The following is a 14,668-nucleotide window of genomic DNA, read 5'->3' on the forward strand; positions in this document are numbered from 1 at the left end:
GGTTGGAGTTGTAAATTTTTGCAATATTAGTAACACAGATAACAATCAGAATGACAACACGGTTTTGAAAGCAAAAACAAACCCACATTATGTCAATAGCCAAGATCAGCAAGATACCTGAGTGGTCCATGAAGTGGCTGATGCCATGGGGATTGAAATTCATGGAATTAAAATCAGCGGAAAAGTCGAAAGGAACTGGCACTGCATCATCATCATTCAAATCCAGGAAGTACATTTTGCCTGGCTTTCCCCCGCTCAAGTCGGGAATAATTTGGCTTTTCAGGCCCTAAAATGATTCAAGGTGTTTCATTAGAAAATGAATGTCATTACATATTAAATATAGGGATAAACAAACGGCCTGTGATATAATATCATGTATTAGTAAATTACTGTAAATGCCATATAAATTATGATGCTACAATTTATTAGTGCCACAAAACACAGTATAGTATATAAGCCAAATCAAAAATAAAAATTTTATTCTCTATTTTTAAATAAAATAACTGGTACCAAAATTAAAAAGTGCAGAAAAGAAACCCTGGTTGGATTTTTGCTTATGATGCTGGAGCCCTGTGTTTGATTACCATATACTGTTATTATTTGTCCATTATCTCGTAATGCCCTTATAATTCACCTCAAAATCCACTAACGTTTACTGATGCCCTTATCCTACATGTATTACCCGAAATATACAAGATCCTCTTCTGAGCATTACACCCAATAGCTCTAATTTTTTAATATGACCAATTCTAATTTTTGAAAAGTTTAATTACAAAGGAGGAACACATTCAGGCTAAATTTCAGACTAAGTTGAAAATAGACGAGAATGACACTCTTCGACATCACGACGTCGACCGATATGCCTCCGCCCACATTATTACATCATTATAATATTTGTACCAAGTTTGCTTTACATCCATTCAACTGTTCTCAAGTTATCACATGTTGGGGGAAGGGAAGAGGGGTCTGGATCCTCTTGACCCTCCGCACTTTCTCTCTCAAATATCTGCCACCTGTAGTGATAACTCTGCGTGGATAATGGATAAAATTTACAAATCAAAGTGTCTGTCTGTTCAATGACAATAAAAAATAAATGTTTTCTGCACTGATCGAAGGTTTGTGAAGGTGTTAGAGTATGAAAGTATATCAGTCTGCAAAGTTAATTTTACAATCGCTGATGGTGCATATGCGTAATATAATTGTATTACGTGCCATATTTACAGGGGCTGGTGTGAGTCATTTGTTGACCCCTTAACATCTCAGCCTGTGGAGTTGGTAATCGTGCTGTAAAGTTGGCTGCTCCACTCTAAGAGTGCATCATTATGGATCAGGGAGGATTCCTCAAGTTTTTCTGAGTGAATGTGTCAAACCATGTGACATTCTTTCGAGAATGACCGAATAATATGGTACAAAAAGGATGTCGTCGAAAAATGTGGATGAATCATGTGAAGGTTTCAAAAAGAATGGATCAGTGTGTGCGAATAACAATGGCCTGAGCAGTCAGTGTCTGCTGCCACAGACGTCTCGTCCATCCTTTTCAAGATGCGGTACAGATGGAAAAATAGCGCAAGATTATTGTCAGAAACCATAGCAGGAAGAAAGGACAAAACAAGACAAAGAAGAAAAAGAGCAATCAGAGATTGCAAACCTTCGCCAGGATGTATTTTCAGTGGTTTTAAGGCTTTGTGTTAAAACAAATATGGCAGCCGAACAACGTGACCAATGACGTCATCATTTTTTTTCTAAACTAATATATTCCTAGATTATACTCCAGAAATTTCATCTTGATCAGATGAAGTTTTGTACTTGTCGAATTATGACGTAATATTGGGGGCACCTATGACATCATCATTAACATATTTTATTCCCCAAAGAGAGTTCTTTACAATGAGCCAAGTCTCAATTTTTTCTATTCAGCGCTTTCTGAGATATAGACGTGCAAATTTTTTCGGTTTTTCCAAGATGGCGGCCGAACCACGTGACTGATGACGTCATCATTAATTTTTTTTTCTCCACCAGTTTATGCTAACATGGCGCTCAAGAAATTTCATCTTGATTGGATGAAGTTTTGTTCTTGTCGAATGACGTCATAATGGAGGCACCTATGACATCATCATTAACATATTTTATTCCTCGTGGAGATTTCTTTACAATGTGCCATGTCTCAATTTTTTCTATTCAATGCTTTCCGAGATATAGAGGTGCAGAGTTTTTTGATTTTTTCCAAGATGGCGATCGAACAACGTGGCCTATGACGTCATAATTATCATTTAAAAATTCTACAGGTGGAGTTGCACCTATGGTGAAAATTTCCTGTCAATCAGTTGTTGCAGAGAAAATCAGATTTATTCTGTGCGGACAAACAAACAGACAAACAAACAGAGAGACAAACAAACAAACGGACTCAAATGCCAACCTCTCCTCTGGCGAGGGCAACAAAACAAGAAATAACTTATTCTAGGTGTTACACCACCTAAGAGAGGCATTTCTATAGGCGTGCGAAATGATTAATCAATGGCAAGCACAAGTCTGGATTTTTGAAAGGTTACCCAGGATGGGTTTTTGGAAGAACACACACCCTGGAAGAACTGGGAAGAGGCAGAGGGCAAACATAATCAGTAGAGGTAAATATAAACACAAAACCAGAAGAGGTAATATAAAACAGACAGGTTACCAACATGTCCTTTACCTTGGCCTCTTCATGGGAGTTTCCAATGATGTTCAGAGCTTTGGTTTGTGTAACACCCCGGAAAGATGTGTGATGTGTGATAGTTTGCCCATAGAGCAGTACTCTATGAAGCTGCAAGCAAAGGCTTTTTAGCCCATAAGATGTTTGGATTTACCAAGAAAGGACTTTGGCTGCAGACAAGGTATCCTCTGCCATACTGTTTTGGAAGTCAAATAATAAATGTACTGGCGTGGTACCCGTGCTATGCACGGGTGGGAAATCAAAAGCAAACAAACAATGTGGAAATGGTGAATGCTGAACAATGGAACCAATAAATTCCACATCCCTGTGTCACCTTCAGTCGAACGTCAGACATGGACAGCCAGTTCGTGAATGACTTGGGGAGAAAACGTACCCGTATGAATGTTTCTATACCCAGTCAATGGCAAATCTGCATAATGCGAATCCACGAATGTCACGGTGAGAAAGTAGAAACACTGACGTCATTTCCTCATTCATATTTGAACTCAATATCTCTATTTTCATTGCAAACAGCATCATTCCAATCACACATTTGGAGAGACGTGGTGAGCCTTTAAGACTATCCCGGATGAAATGACATGTTCAAGCTTTTGGACATGTGCCAGTTTTTCTCCAATAGTAAGAGAAAAGTAGTAAAAAGACCATCAAAAATGACGGGTTGGAACAGCGTATTCGACGGTGCAGCCTTGTTAGTGTGCCAAGTCTGAAGCCTCGGCCTAGTGTCATGTGTGCTTACAGTCGTGGCCAAAAATATTAGCACCTTTGCACTTTTTTCAAATAATTCACAATTTCCCCCCCCCCAAAAAGTTGAAATTGACGAAAGTATTTGGTCTCCACAATTCTTTATTTCACTGTTAATATTACAGAACCTTTGTTTTTGATTCAGACCTTAATGTATCCTTTTAAATCGTAAAATGAAAAGAAATGGCATTAACAAAATTATTCACATGCCAGACTTAATATTTGGTAGCACAACCTTTGGACAAAATAACTGCAGTCAATCGCTTCCTATAGCCATGAATGAGCTTCCTACACCTCTCTACTGGCAGTTTGACCCACTCTTCTTGTGCAAACTGCTCCGGTTCTCCCAGATTTGAAAGGTGCCTTCTCCCAACTGCTATTTTCAGATCTCCCCACAGGTGTTCAATGGGATTTAGATCTGGACTCATTCCTGGTGACTTGAGAACAGTCCAGCGTTTTGTCTTGAACCATTCCTGGGTGCTTTTTGAAGTCTGTTGGGGTCATTGTCCTGCTGCAAGACCCATGACCTTCGACAGAGACTCAGCTTCCTGACACGGGGTTGAACATTATGCTCCAAAATGCCTTTGTAATCTCCTGATTTCATGATGCCATGCACACATTCAAGGCACCCAGTGCCAGTGTCAGCACAGCAACCCAAAAACATCACTGAACCTCCTCCATGTTTGACTGTAGGGAAGGTGGTCTTTTCTTTGAAGGCTTCATTTTGTTTTCTGTAAACATAGAGATGATGTGCTTTACCAAAAAGCTCTAATTTGGTCGCATGTGTCCACAGAAAGATTTTCGCTTGTTCAGGTGTGTTTTGGCAAACTCCAGTTGGGCTTTCTTATATCTCTCCCTCAGCAGTGGGTTCCTCCTGGGTCTCCTACCATAGAACCCCCTTTCATTGAGTTAGTGATGGATGGTGCGAGTTGAAAGTGTCGTACCTTGTGTCTGAAGGTCAGCTTGAATCTGTTTGGCAGTCGATCGAGGTGCTTTCTCCACCATTCGAATAATCCTTCACTGCAATGTTCGATCAGGTTTTCTCTTGCGACCACATCCAGGTAAATTGGCTACAGTGCCCTGGGCCTTAAACTTCCTGATAACATTGCTGACGGTGGACACAGGAACATCAGGGTCTCTGGAGATGGACTTGTAGCCTTGAGATTGTCCATGCTTGGCTACAATCTTGTGTCTGACCTCCTCAGACAATTCTCTGGCTTTCTTTCTTTTCTCCATGCTCATTTCTCCATTTGCTCCATCTCCATTTCTCCATCGTGAATTTCTCCATCTCCATGCTCATACACATAGTGACACAAAACAACAGAACGACTCCTTTTCTCTATTCAAACTGGTTGAATGAGTGTTGTTTATATTGCAGGCACCTGTAATTCACCACAGGTGAGTTCATATCCGAAGTAAAGGAGAATCCACAGAAACAAGGCGTGATATGACAGGCGTGGTCCAAGGCGTGATATGATCTGCTTGAAATCTAATTATTTCTAACAACTTCTAAAAGGTGCCAATAATATTGTCCAGGCCATTTTAGGATTTCTGTGTGGAATACGCTAACATTTAGTAATTTTTTCAGCTTTTTTTGTTTTGTTCCACTGCAAACCAAAAAAATACATTTGTGGATGCGAAAAGATTTTTTTCATTTCAACAAATTTCTGGGAGAAATGGTGCATTATTTGAAAAAAGTGCAAGAGTGCCAATATTTTTGGCCACGACTGTATATCTTCTTTATTTGACATCATATGGAAGTAAATGAACACTCGTTTTACGCTGCGTGCACATCATGTGCAGTGAATTTCACTTCCCTGCACATTGCATTTATTGTTATTTCAAAAAACGCTTCTGTACACCACCCTTGTTTGCAAGCCACCATCTACAATTCCAATAGAAGAGACATAATTACTATTTTATGGAAAATGCTTTTCGAGTTTGTTTTATCCTCTATACTAGACCGTGAATAAACACATATCCGTGTTAAAAGATTGACCTATAAAACCTACCCTTATGAAGGGGGGCAGACATCTGTACAAACACACAAACTGAAATTGTGTTTTATATGGTAGATATCAATTGATCTACAATTTTAATTGTCAATGTGAGTATTTAATGACAGCTGAAGAGATGACACAACATTAACTGTCATACAATAAGGTTAGCTCAGTAAGCAATGTGTTCTGGAGGTCCTCCTTCCCACCCCTCCCTCCTCCCCCCACCCCCCCCGACACAAAACAGCAACTATTGTCCAAATTAACTGCTCATCCTTTTTCTGGACATAAATTATACTAAAATACGCCATTTGGTGTCTGTCTGTCTGTCTGATGAATCTATGACCCCAATGCATTCTGTTGTTACTTATCCAATCTCAACCAAACTTGACAAGATGACGAAGGGTTACACAATGAAGGTTGTAGCGCATTCATTTGCCCCCCTCCCCAAGGGGGGTTTCTCCCCTGAGTGGGTTTTCCCCGCTATTGCCATCAATGGGGTTGCATGTTGAGGTGTATATCCATATTAAGTTAGCTTTATCGTGGTGTTTTTCCAAGGCCGCTTCGAATAACAAAACTAATGATAATAGCATAATATTAATGTTATTACAAAACTAAAGCGCGGCGTTACGCGCGCTGCTTGCGAGCAAGGAGGAAGCGGACAAGCGGTAACTTATAAGCGTCTTTATTTCAGGAGCTCACTGTAACACTGGCGCGCTCCGGGCTGCGCGCCCGGTGTATATCATGAGGCCACGCCTACCCCTCGGGCGTGGCCACCGCCCACTTGGTGCGCGGAATGATGTCACCACGCCAGTGGGCTTTTGTGTCCGCCACACGCGCCCCCCCAGAATTCCCGCGCACCTGGAGGGCCAGTTTGCGGGGCAGACGAATGACCCGGCCGAAGCGCCCCCTGGCGATCGGCGGCGTCCGGGGTGCAGGGATGCCAGGTGGGCTGCCCCTGGCTGCCCCTGGGATGGGTGCAGGACCGGGGGGCGGCGTGGCGGCAGGGCTGGGCGGTGCCGGGGGTCCGCCCGCAGGGGGGCGGCCCCGACGTGGGGTTCGGGCCACTGGCGGTGGATGGTCCATGTCAAGGTGGGCCGGCTTGAGGCGGTCTACCGAAACGCGGTCAGGAGTACCGCCGATGTCCAGGGTGAAGTGCTTCGCCCCGGTCTCCAGCATGCGGAAAGGCCCGTCGTACGGGGGCCGAAGTGGTGTCCGGTGGGCATCGTGGCGGACGAAGACGTACTCCGCCGTGCGAAGCTCCGGGGCGACGTGCGTCGGTGGGTGCCCGTGGCATGCCGTTGGCACCGGGGCGAACCTCTGGGCGGTCTCTTGCAGAGCGGAGCGCTGCTGTGCCGCGGACCATGGTGCCGTGGAGTTGTGGAGGAACTCACCCGGCACCCGCAGCGGTTGCCCGAAGACCAACTCCGCCGCGGATGCGCGCAGGTCCTCCTTGGGCACCGTCCGGAGGCCCAGCAGGACCCAGGGGAGCCTGTCGACCCAGCCGCCATCGCGGAGGGTGGCCCAGAGCGCGGCCTTCAATGAGCGGTGAAATCGCTCACACAGGCCGTTAGCCTGGGGGTGGTAGGCCGTGGTTCGGTGCAGCCGGACCCCGAGCCCCTGCGCGACCGCCCCCCAGAGCTCCGAGGTGAACTGGGGGCCGCGGTCGGACGAGATGTCTGAGGGGGCGCCGAACCGGGCGACCCAGGTGGCGATGAAAGCCTGCGCGACATCGGCCGCCGTTGTCGACGCCAAGGGCACGGCCTCCGGCCACCAGGTGGTGCGGTCCACCATGGTGAGGACATAGGTGAAACCCCGCGAGGGGAGCAGAGGTCCCACCAGGTCCACGTGGACGTGGTCAAACCGGCGTTCCGGCACCGTGAACGGGGCCAACGGGGCCTGGGTGTGCCGGTGCACCTTGGCGCGCTGGCACGCGAGGCACGTCCTGGCCCAGCCATGGACGGCCTTCCGGAGGCCATGCCAGACGAACTTGTCGGCGATCAGCCTTTGGGAGGCCCTCGTGCCCGGGTGGGACAGGCCGTGGATGGCGTCAAACACCTGGCGCTGCCAGCCCGCGGGCACGATGGGGCGAGGACGCCCGAGGGAGACGTCGCACAAGAGGGCCGCGCCCGCGCCGTCGAACGGCACCTCGGTGACGCGGAGGCCCGTGACGGCGGTCCGCAAGGCCTGGACATCGGGGTCAGCGGCCTGGTCCGCTGCCATCCGGGCATAGTCGATGCCGAGGTGGACTGCGTGGGCGACGGCCCGGGAAAGGCAATCCGCCACCGGGTTGTCCTTCCCCGCGACGTTCTGGATGTCCGTCGTGTACTCGGACACGGCCGAGAGGTGACGCTGCTGCCGGGCCAACCACGGCTCGGTGACCTTGCCCATCGCGAAGATCAGCGGCTTGTGGTCGACGAAGGCAGTGAACGCACGGCCCTCGAGCAGATGGCGGAAGTGCCTGACCGCCAAGTGAAGCCCGAGCAACTCGCGGTCGAAGGTACTGTAACGGCGTTCGGGTGGGCGAAGCTGCCGGCTAAAGAACGCCAGCGGTTGCCAAGCTCCACGCACCCATTGCTCGTGCACCGCGCCCACTGCGTAGTCCGAGGCATCGGTGGTGAGGGTGATCGGTGCATCGGGCGCCGGGTGCGCGAGCATGGTGGCGTTAGCCAAGGCGAGCTTCGCACCCGTGAACGCCGCGTCCATCTGCTCGGTCCAGGTAACGTCGCCTTTGCCCGGCTTACCTCGGAGAGCTTCATGCAGGGGGCGCAGGAGCTGGGCGATACGGGGCAGGAACCGATGGTAAAAGTTCACCATGCCCAGGAACTCCTGCAGCCCTCTGATCGTGCGGGGGCGCGGAAGCCCCTTCACCACCTCCACCTTGGCCGGCAGGGGGACGGCTCCGTGCCTGGTGACACGGTGCCCCAGAAAATCGATTATGGCGGCGCCGAACCGGCACTTTGCGGGGTTCACAATCAGGCCATGCTGGCCCAGGCGTTCGAAGAGCGTGCGGAGGTGGCGTAGGTGCTCTTCGCGGGATGCACTGGCGACGAAGATATCGTCCAGGTAGACGTAGACAAAATCCAAGTCGCGCAGGATGCTGTCCATCAGTCGCTGGAACGCCTGAGCCGCATTCTTCAGACCGAAGGGCATGCGCAGGAACTCGAAGAGTCCGAATGGCGTGATGACCACCGTCTTCGGGACGTCCTCCGGCCTGACGGGGACCTGATGGTAGCCGCGTATGAGGTCCACCTTCGAGAAGAAGGACCTGCCCGCCAAAAGGGCGGAAAAGTCCTGAATGTGGGGGACGGGGTAGCGGTCGGGAGTCGTGGCATCATTGAGACGGCGATAGTCCCCGCACGGTCGCCATCCCCCGCCGGGCTTCGGCACGATGTGCAGCGGCGACGCCCAAGCGCTCTCTGAGCGCCGAACGATGCCGAGTCGCTGCAGGGTAGCGAACGCCGCTTTTGCCACCGCCAGCTTCGTCGGCTCGAGGCGGCGTGCCCGGGCGTAGACCGGTGGCCCGGCGGTGGGGATGTGATGGGCCACCCCGTGCTTGACGGCCCCCGCCGAGAAGGTGGGCCGCGTGAGGGCCGGGAAGCCGGCGAGGAGGCGGGTGAATGCGTCCGCTGCCGGAAGCGTACAGACCAATGTGGCCGGAACCGAACCGTTCGGCAAGCCGCTTGGCAAGCTGCTCGTTGAGCTGGGCAACGCACAAGCGAGCGAGCTGAACGTCTCGGCCTGGACAAGACGTCTGCGCTTGACGTCGACCAGGAGCCCATTAGCGCACAGGAAGTCCGCGCCAAGCAGTGCCATGGGCACGTTGGCGGTGACGAACGTCCATCGGAAAACCTGCCCTCTGAACCGCAGCGAGAGGCAGCGTTTTCCGTACGTACGGATGGGCGTCCCGTTCGCGGCAAGCAGCGCGGGGCCCCCACCTGCGGCATGCTTGTCTGACATGCCGGCGGGAACGACACTCCCCTGCGCTCCCGTGTCGCACAGGTAATGGCGCCCGGAGAAGGTGTCCGTTATGAACAGCAGGCTGCTCGAACGGCCGGCGCTCATCGCCACTATTGAGCGCCGGCCCGGGCGTTTCCCGACCTGTTGAAGGAGCATGGCGGATGACACTGCCGAGCTTCGTGGCCGAACTTGGCGTGGAACCAGCACCAGGTGGTGGAGCTGGAGGAGCGCGGCTGGCCCTGCCAGGCCGGTGGAGTTGGCGGTGGCGGTTTTCGCCGCGGCGGTGGGCGGGGCGTGGCGGCGGTCATGAGGTGCGTATCAGCATGCTGCGTATGCTGTATAAGCTGATGCTGTGGAACAGCAGCATCAGCAGCATCAGCATCAGCCTCGAGGGCCGTGACGGCCACGCTGACTCTCGCCGGCGTGTCCGAAGCGGCGAAGTACCTGTCCGCCTCGGCTGCCAATGCTCGGGGTTCCGTTAGCCCGGTCCCGTCCAACGCGAGGCGAACCTGCGCTGGAAGTTGGCAACAGAAAAGCACCCGGAATAGAGAACCGGGGGCTTCGTCGCCCAACAGTGACAGCATATGGTCCATTCGGACCGACGGGCGCGTGTCACCGAGCTCGGGGAGATCCAGGAGGCGGTCGGCCCGTGCATTGTCCGTGAGGCCGAACGTGGCTAGGAGTAGCCGCTTGAGTGCCTCGTACTTGTGGCCGTCCGGTGGGTGGCGAAGGACGGACACAACTCGAGCGGCCGTGCCGGGCCCGAGGGAGGCGACGACGTGGCAATAGCGCGTGTCATCGCCGGTGAGGCGCCGAAGCTGAAATTGGGCTTTGGCCTGGACGAACCAGACTTCGGCCTGAACCTCCAAAAATTCGGGAAGTTTGATGAAGTTGGCCATGGCAATGGCGTCGCGTGTGGAAGGATCGCTCTGGCAGATCCAACGTCGAGGGGGGTCACCAGTAAAGCGCGGCATTACGCGCGCTGCTTGCGAGCAAGGAGGAAGCGGACAAGCGGTAACTTATAAGCGTCTTTATTTCAGGAGCTCACTCTAACACTGGCGCGCTCCGGGCTGCGCGCCCGGTGTATATCATGAGGCCACGCCTACCCCTCGGGTGTGGCCACCGCCCACTTGGTGCGCGGAATGATGTCACCACGCCAGTGGGCTTTTGTGTCCGCCACAAAACAATTTTAATACCATTAATATCCCACCTCCCCAAGGGGTTTTTCCTCCTTGAACAAGCTTCAAGTCAACGTTTATGTTACATATTTATGTGAATGTATGTGAATTACCATTCAGGTCTTTGCTTATCCGTGTGTAGTATATTAAGTTGTTGTGTAGTGTTGTGGTTGGAGGGTCAGGAGCCCTTCTGAGGGAGTGGCCGGAAACGGAAGTGACCGGAAACGGAAGAGGAAAAGACACGAGGAAAAAGAACGAGGATTATTCTCTCTCGCCCCGCTCCGACAAAAGGTGGAATCGACCTTGCGCTGCGGGGAAAACAGCGGCGTTCCGAAACCTGTCCGCCGTGTCCGGCGAGAGGAATTCCCGGGACGTGTACCTGCCCGGTGGAGACGTCAAGTTGACGTGGGGCCGTGCATCGACCCCGCGTCTGGAATCGTTCGCGGCACCGTCCAAACAGACGCGTGCGGGTCGCCCGTTGGGGCCTAACGCGCCTTGCAAGCGGCGTGGGGTTTGGCTTGCTCTACCGTACCCGCTCCGCGTGGCCACGAGGGGCTGCAGCCACGGTGCCTGGTACGATACCTGCCCGGTGGAGAAACGTCCACCCGGGGTTCGTTCAACCGCCCGAGTGCGGAGACGCCGACCAGTAGCAGTATCTTGGTCAGGAGGGGCCCAGAGACATTGTGAGGAGCAGAGACCGAAAGGGGGTGTGAGTACTCACGGGGACACACATGTATAAGATGGCCATCTTAATCATAGGGAATTGATTGTGAATTGGGAATTGGTGATGATTATGTATTGTTGATTGCTCGGGGAAAATCTCCGTGGTTGTGTCCTTGAAATATTGTTGATGGTTGTGTCATTGAAATTGTTTGGTATCATTACCATTGAAATATATCCTTGAACGTCAGTTGTCTCTTGGGTGAAATTCATATGGCTTGCGTGGCGAAAGCGCATATATAATACAGCTTTCTGGCGAAGTTCCTCTCACGGTCCGGGGGTCACTGAGACCAGGTATTCACCGAGGGGACCACGTAACAGAATTGGGGGCTCGTCCAAATTACGATTTGCGGTTTCGCAATTGGGTCTACGTCCGGGATTTAAAATTGTATAAAATAATAAAATAATAATTTTTTTATTAATTAAAATTTATTAATTAATTATTAATTGGAAATTTTTTTTTTTGAGAAATTGGGGTAAAGTCTTGGGTGAAGGTTAACAGGTGTTAACGATAGGCACCATGGCGTTTGTGGCACAGAACTTTGGGGTAACCCCGAGTGAGGCACAGTTCCGAGCGTTGCTAAAGTCGGACCTCTTGAAATTGGCCAAACATTTTAACTTGGAGGTCCGAACTAATTTGAGGAAGGCAGAGTTGCAGGCCACGGTGATACAATCTATGGTGGGATTAGGAACATGGGACGAGTTAGCCTGGGAGTGGCTACCCGAAGAACCAGAAGACGTTGAGCTCCGGAAACTGGAGTTGCAATTACGGAGCCAGGAACGGATTAAAGAAGAAGAAAGGAAAGCAGAAGAGAGGAGAGAAGAGAAACAAGCAGAGGAAAGGAGAGTGGAACGAGAACTCCAGGAAAGGTTAAAAGAAGAAGAAAGGAAAGCAGAAAAGGAAAGAGCAGAAGAAGAAAGGAAAGCAGAAGAGAGGAGAGAAGAGAAACAAGCAGAGGAAAGGAGAGTGGAACGAGAACTCCAGGAAAGGTTAAAAGAAGAAGAAAGGAAAGCAGAAAAGGAAAGAGCAGAAGAAGAAAGGAAAGCAGAAAAGGAAAGAGCAGAAGAAGAAAGGAAAGCAGAAAAGGAAAGAGCAGAAGAAGAAAGGAAAGCAGAAGCGAGGAGAGAAGAGAAACAAGCAGAGGAAAGGAGAGTGGAACGAGAACTCCAGGAAAGGTTAACAGAAGAAGAAAGGAAAGCAGAAGCGAGGAGAGAAGAGAAACAAGCAGAGGAAAGGAGAGTGGAACGAGAACCCATGGAAAGGTTTCACCAGACTTTAAAGAATATGATCCGAACGTATTGTTTTGAATGTGCCAAGGATTGGGATGAAGGGATACCCCTATTGTTGTTTGCGGCGAGGGAGTCCGTGCAGGACTCCTTGGGATTCAGCCCGTTTGAACTGGTGTTTGGACACGCAGTGCGGGGACCGTTGAAATTGGTGAAAGAACAGTGGTTACTACAGGAGTCCCGGACACCGATGGTGGAGTATGTGGCCACAGTAAAAAACCGATTGGCAAAGGCGTGTGAGGTTGCACGACGGAACTTGAGAAGGGCCCAGGGGAAAATGAAGGAGAGACATGACAAGACCTCGCAGATAAGGAATTTCAGTCCTCAGGACCGGGTGTTAGTATTGCTGCCCGTTCCAGGTCAGCCCCTCCAGGCTAGATATTTCGGTCCTTATGCAGTGGAGGAGAGGGTGAATGAGACAGACTACGTGGTGACCACTCCCGACCGACGAAAAAAGCGACAGTTGTGTCATGTCAACCGACTGAAGAAATATCATGAGAGGGAACCGGTGGAAGACGTAGTTCCTGTCTCACCGGTCGTACCGGTGACAATGGACGGAAACGCCGGTGTGAAGTTTGATAACTTGGATGACCAGGCCTGCCCCAAATTGACGAACACCGAAGTGTTGAATCATTTGGATGAGAAGTTAGGTCATTTAACAAGGGAACAGCAAGGACAACTGTCCAGCCTAATGTTCGAATTTAAACATTTGTTCACAGATGTACCTGGTCGTACGGACTTAGTATATCATGATATCGAGGTGGGGGAGGCCACTCCAGTGAAACAACACCCCTATCGGATGAACCCGGTGAAGATGGAGTACCTTCGGAAGGAGATGCAATATATGTTGGACAATGACATCATCGAACCAAGCAACAGTGAATGGAGCTCCCCATGTGTGTTGGTTCCGAAACCCGATGGCAGCTTCCGGTGTTGTACGGATTTAAAACGGGTGAATGCAGTGACCAAGACCGACTCCTATCCGCTCCCGAGGATTGACGACTGTATTGATCGAATAGGCCCAGCTAAATTTGTTACCAAATTTGACTTGCTGAAAGGGTATTGGCAGATCCCTCTTACTGATAGAGCCAAAGAAATCTCAGCTTTGGTCACTCCGAATGGGTTATATCAGTACAAGGTCCTCCCTTTTGGGTTGAAGAACGGGCCGGCGACATTTCAACGACTGATTAATAGGCTCATTGCAGACCTGGAGGGGGTGGAGGCATATCTGGATGATGTAATCATCCACACCATGACCATGGAAGACCATATTAAGCAAATCCATGCATTTTTTCAGACGATGTCCGAGGCAGGTCTGACCATCAACTTAGCCAAGAGTGAATTTGTAAGAGCACAGGTAGTGTTCCTCGGCCATGTAGTAGGGCAGGGTCAAGTACAACCAGTGACCGCCAAGGTAGAAGCTATCGATCGCTTCCAAGTCCCAAAGGGGAAGAAAGAGCTGATGAGATTCTTAGGTATGGCGGGGTGGTACCGGCGGTTCTGTAAGAATTTTTCGGATGTGGTAGCCCCTTTAACGAGTTTGTTGAGAAAGGAGACCCCATTCGTTTGGGATGGCAAATGTCAGGCGGCCTTTGCCCATGTCAAAGCGATACTAATGAGCTCTCCGGTCCTAACCGCTCCGGACTTTCAGGCACCTTTCAAGTTGGCCGTAGATGCAAGCGATGTGGGGGCTGGAGTGGTCTTGTTACAGGAAGATGAGGATGGGGTGGACCACCCCATGTGCTACTACTCCAAGAAGTTCAATAAACATCAGGCAAATTATGCCACCGTGGAGAAAGAGACCCTGGCTCTCCTGCTAGGGCTTCAACATTATGAGGTGTATTTAGGAATCACGTCCTTTCCCATAAAGGTCTTTACGGATCACAACCCCTTAACCTTCATTCAAAGAATGAAAAATAAAAATAAGAGGTTGATGAGATGGAGTTTGGCTTTGCAGGGGTTCAACTTGGAAATTGAACATGTACGGGGCCGGGACAATGTCGTGGCGGACGCTTTGTCCAGATTGAGTTAATCTGGGGGGGGGGGGGGGGGGTTGAGTTATCTGGTTGGTTTCT

The 14,668-nt window shown here is 50.5% G+C and overlaps 1 protein-coding gene across 3 annotated transcripts in view; it reads right to left on the reverse strand.

Moving 5' to 3' along the window:
- The window catches only part of LOC137439472 (serum paraoxonase/lactonase 3-like), a 103,903-nt gene that overhangs the window by 40,977 nt on the left and 48,258 nt on the right, over positions 1 to 14,668 (reverse strand). For all 3 annotated transcript variants that reach the window (XM_078786504.1, XM_078786508.1, XM_078786505.1), the window contains exon 4: positions 118 to 286. In XM_078786504.1, the coding sequence (XP_078642630.1) occupies positions 118 to 286 (169 nt within the window). The remainder of the gene's footprint in view (positions 1 to 117; positions 287 to 14,668) is intronic.

This window comes from Myxine glutinosa, chromosome 1 (assembly GCF_964187855.1).
Source record: "Myxine glutinosa chromosome 1, kmMyxGlut1.1, whole genome shotgun sequence".
Classification (NCBI taxonomy): domain Eukaryota; kingdom Metazoa; phylum Chordata; class Myxini; order Myxiniformes; family Myxinidae; genus Myxine; species Myxine glutinosa.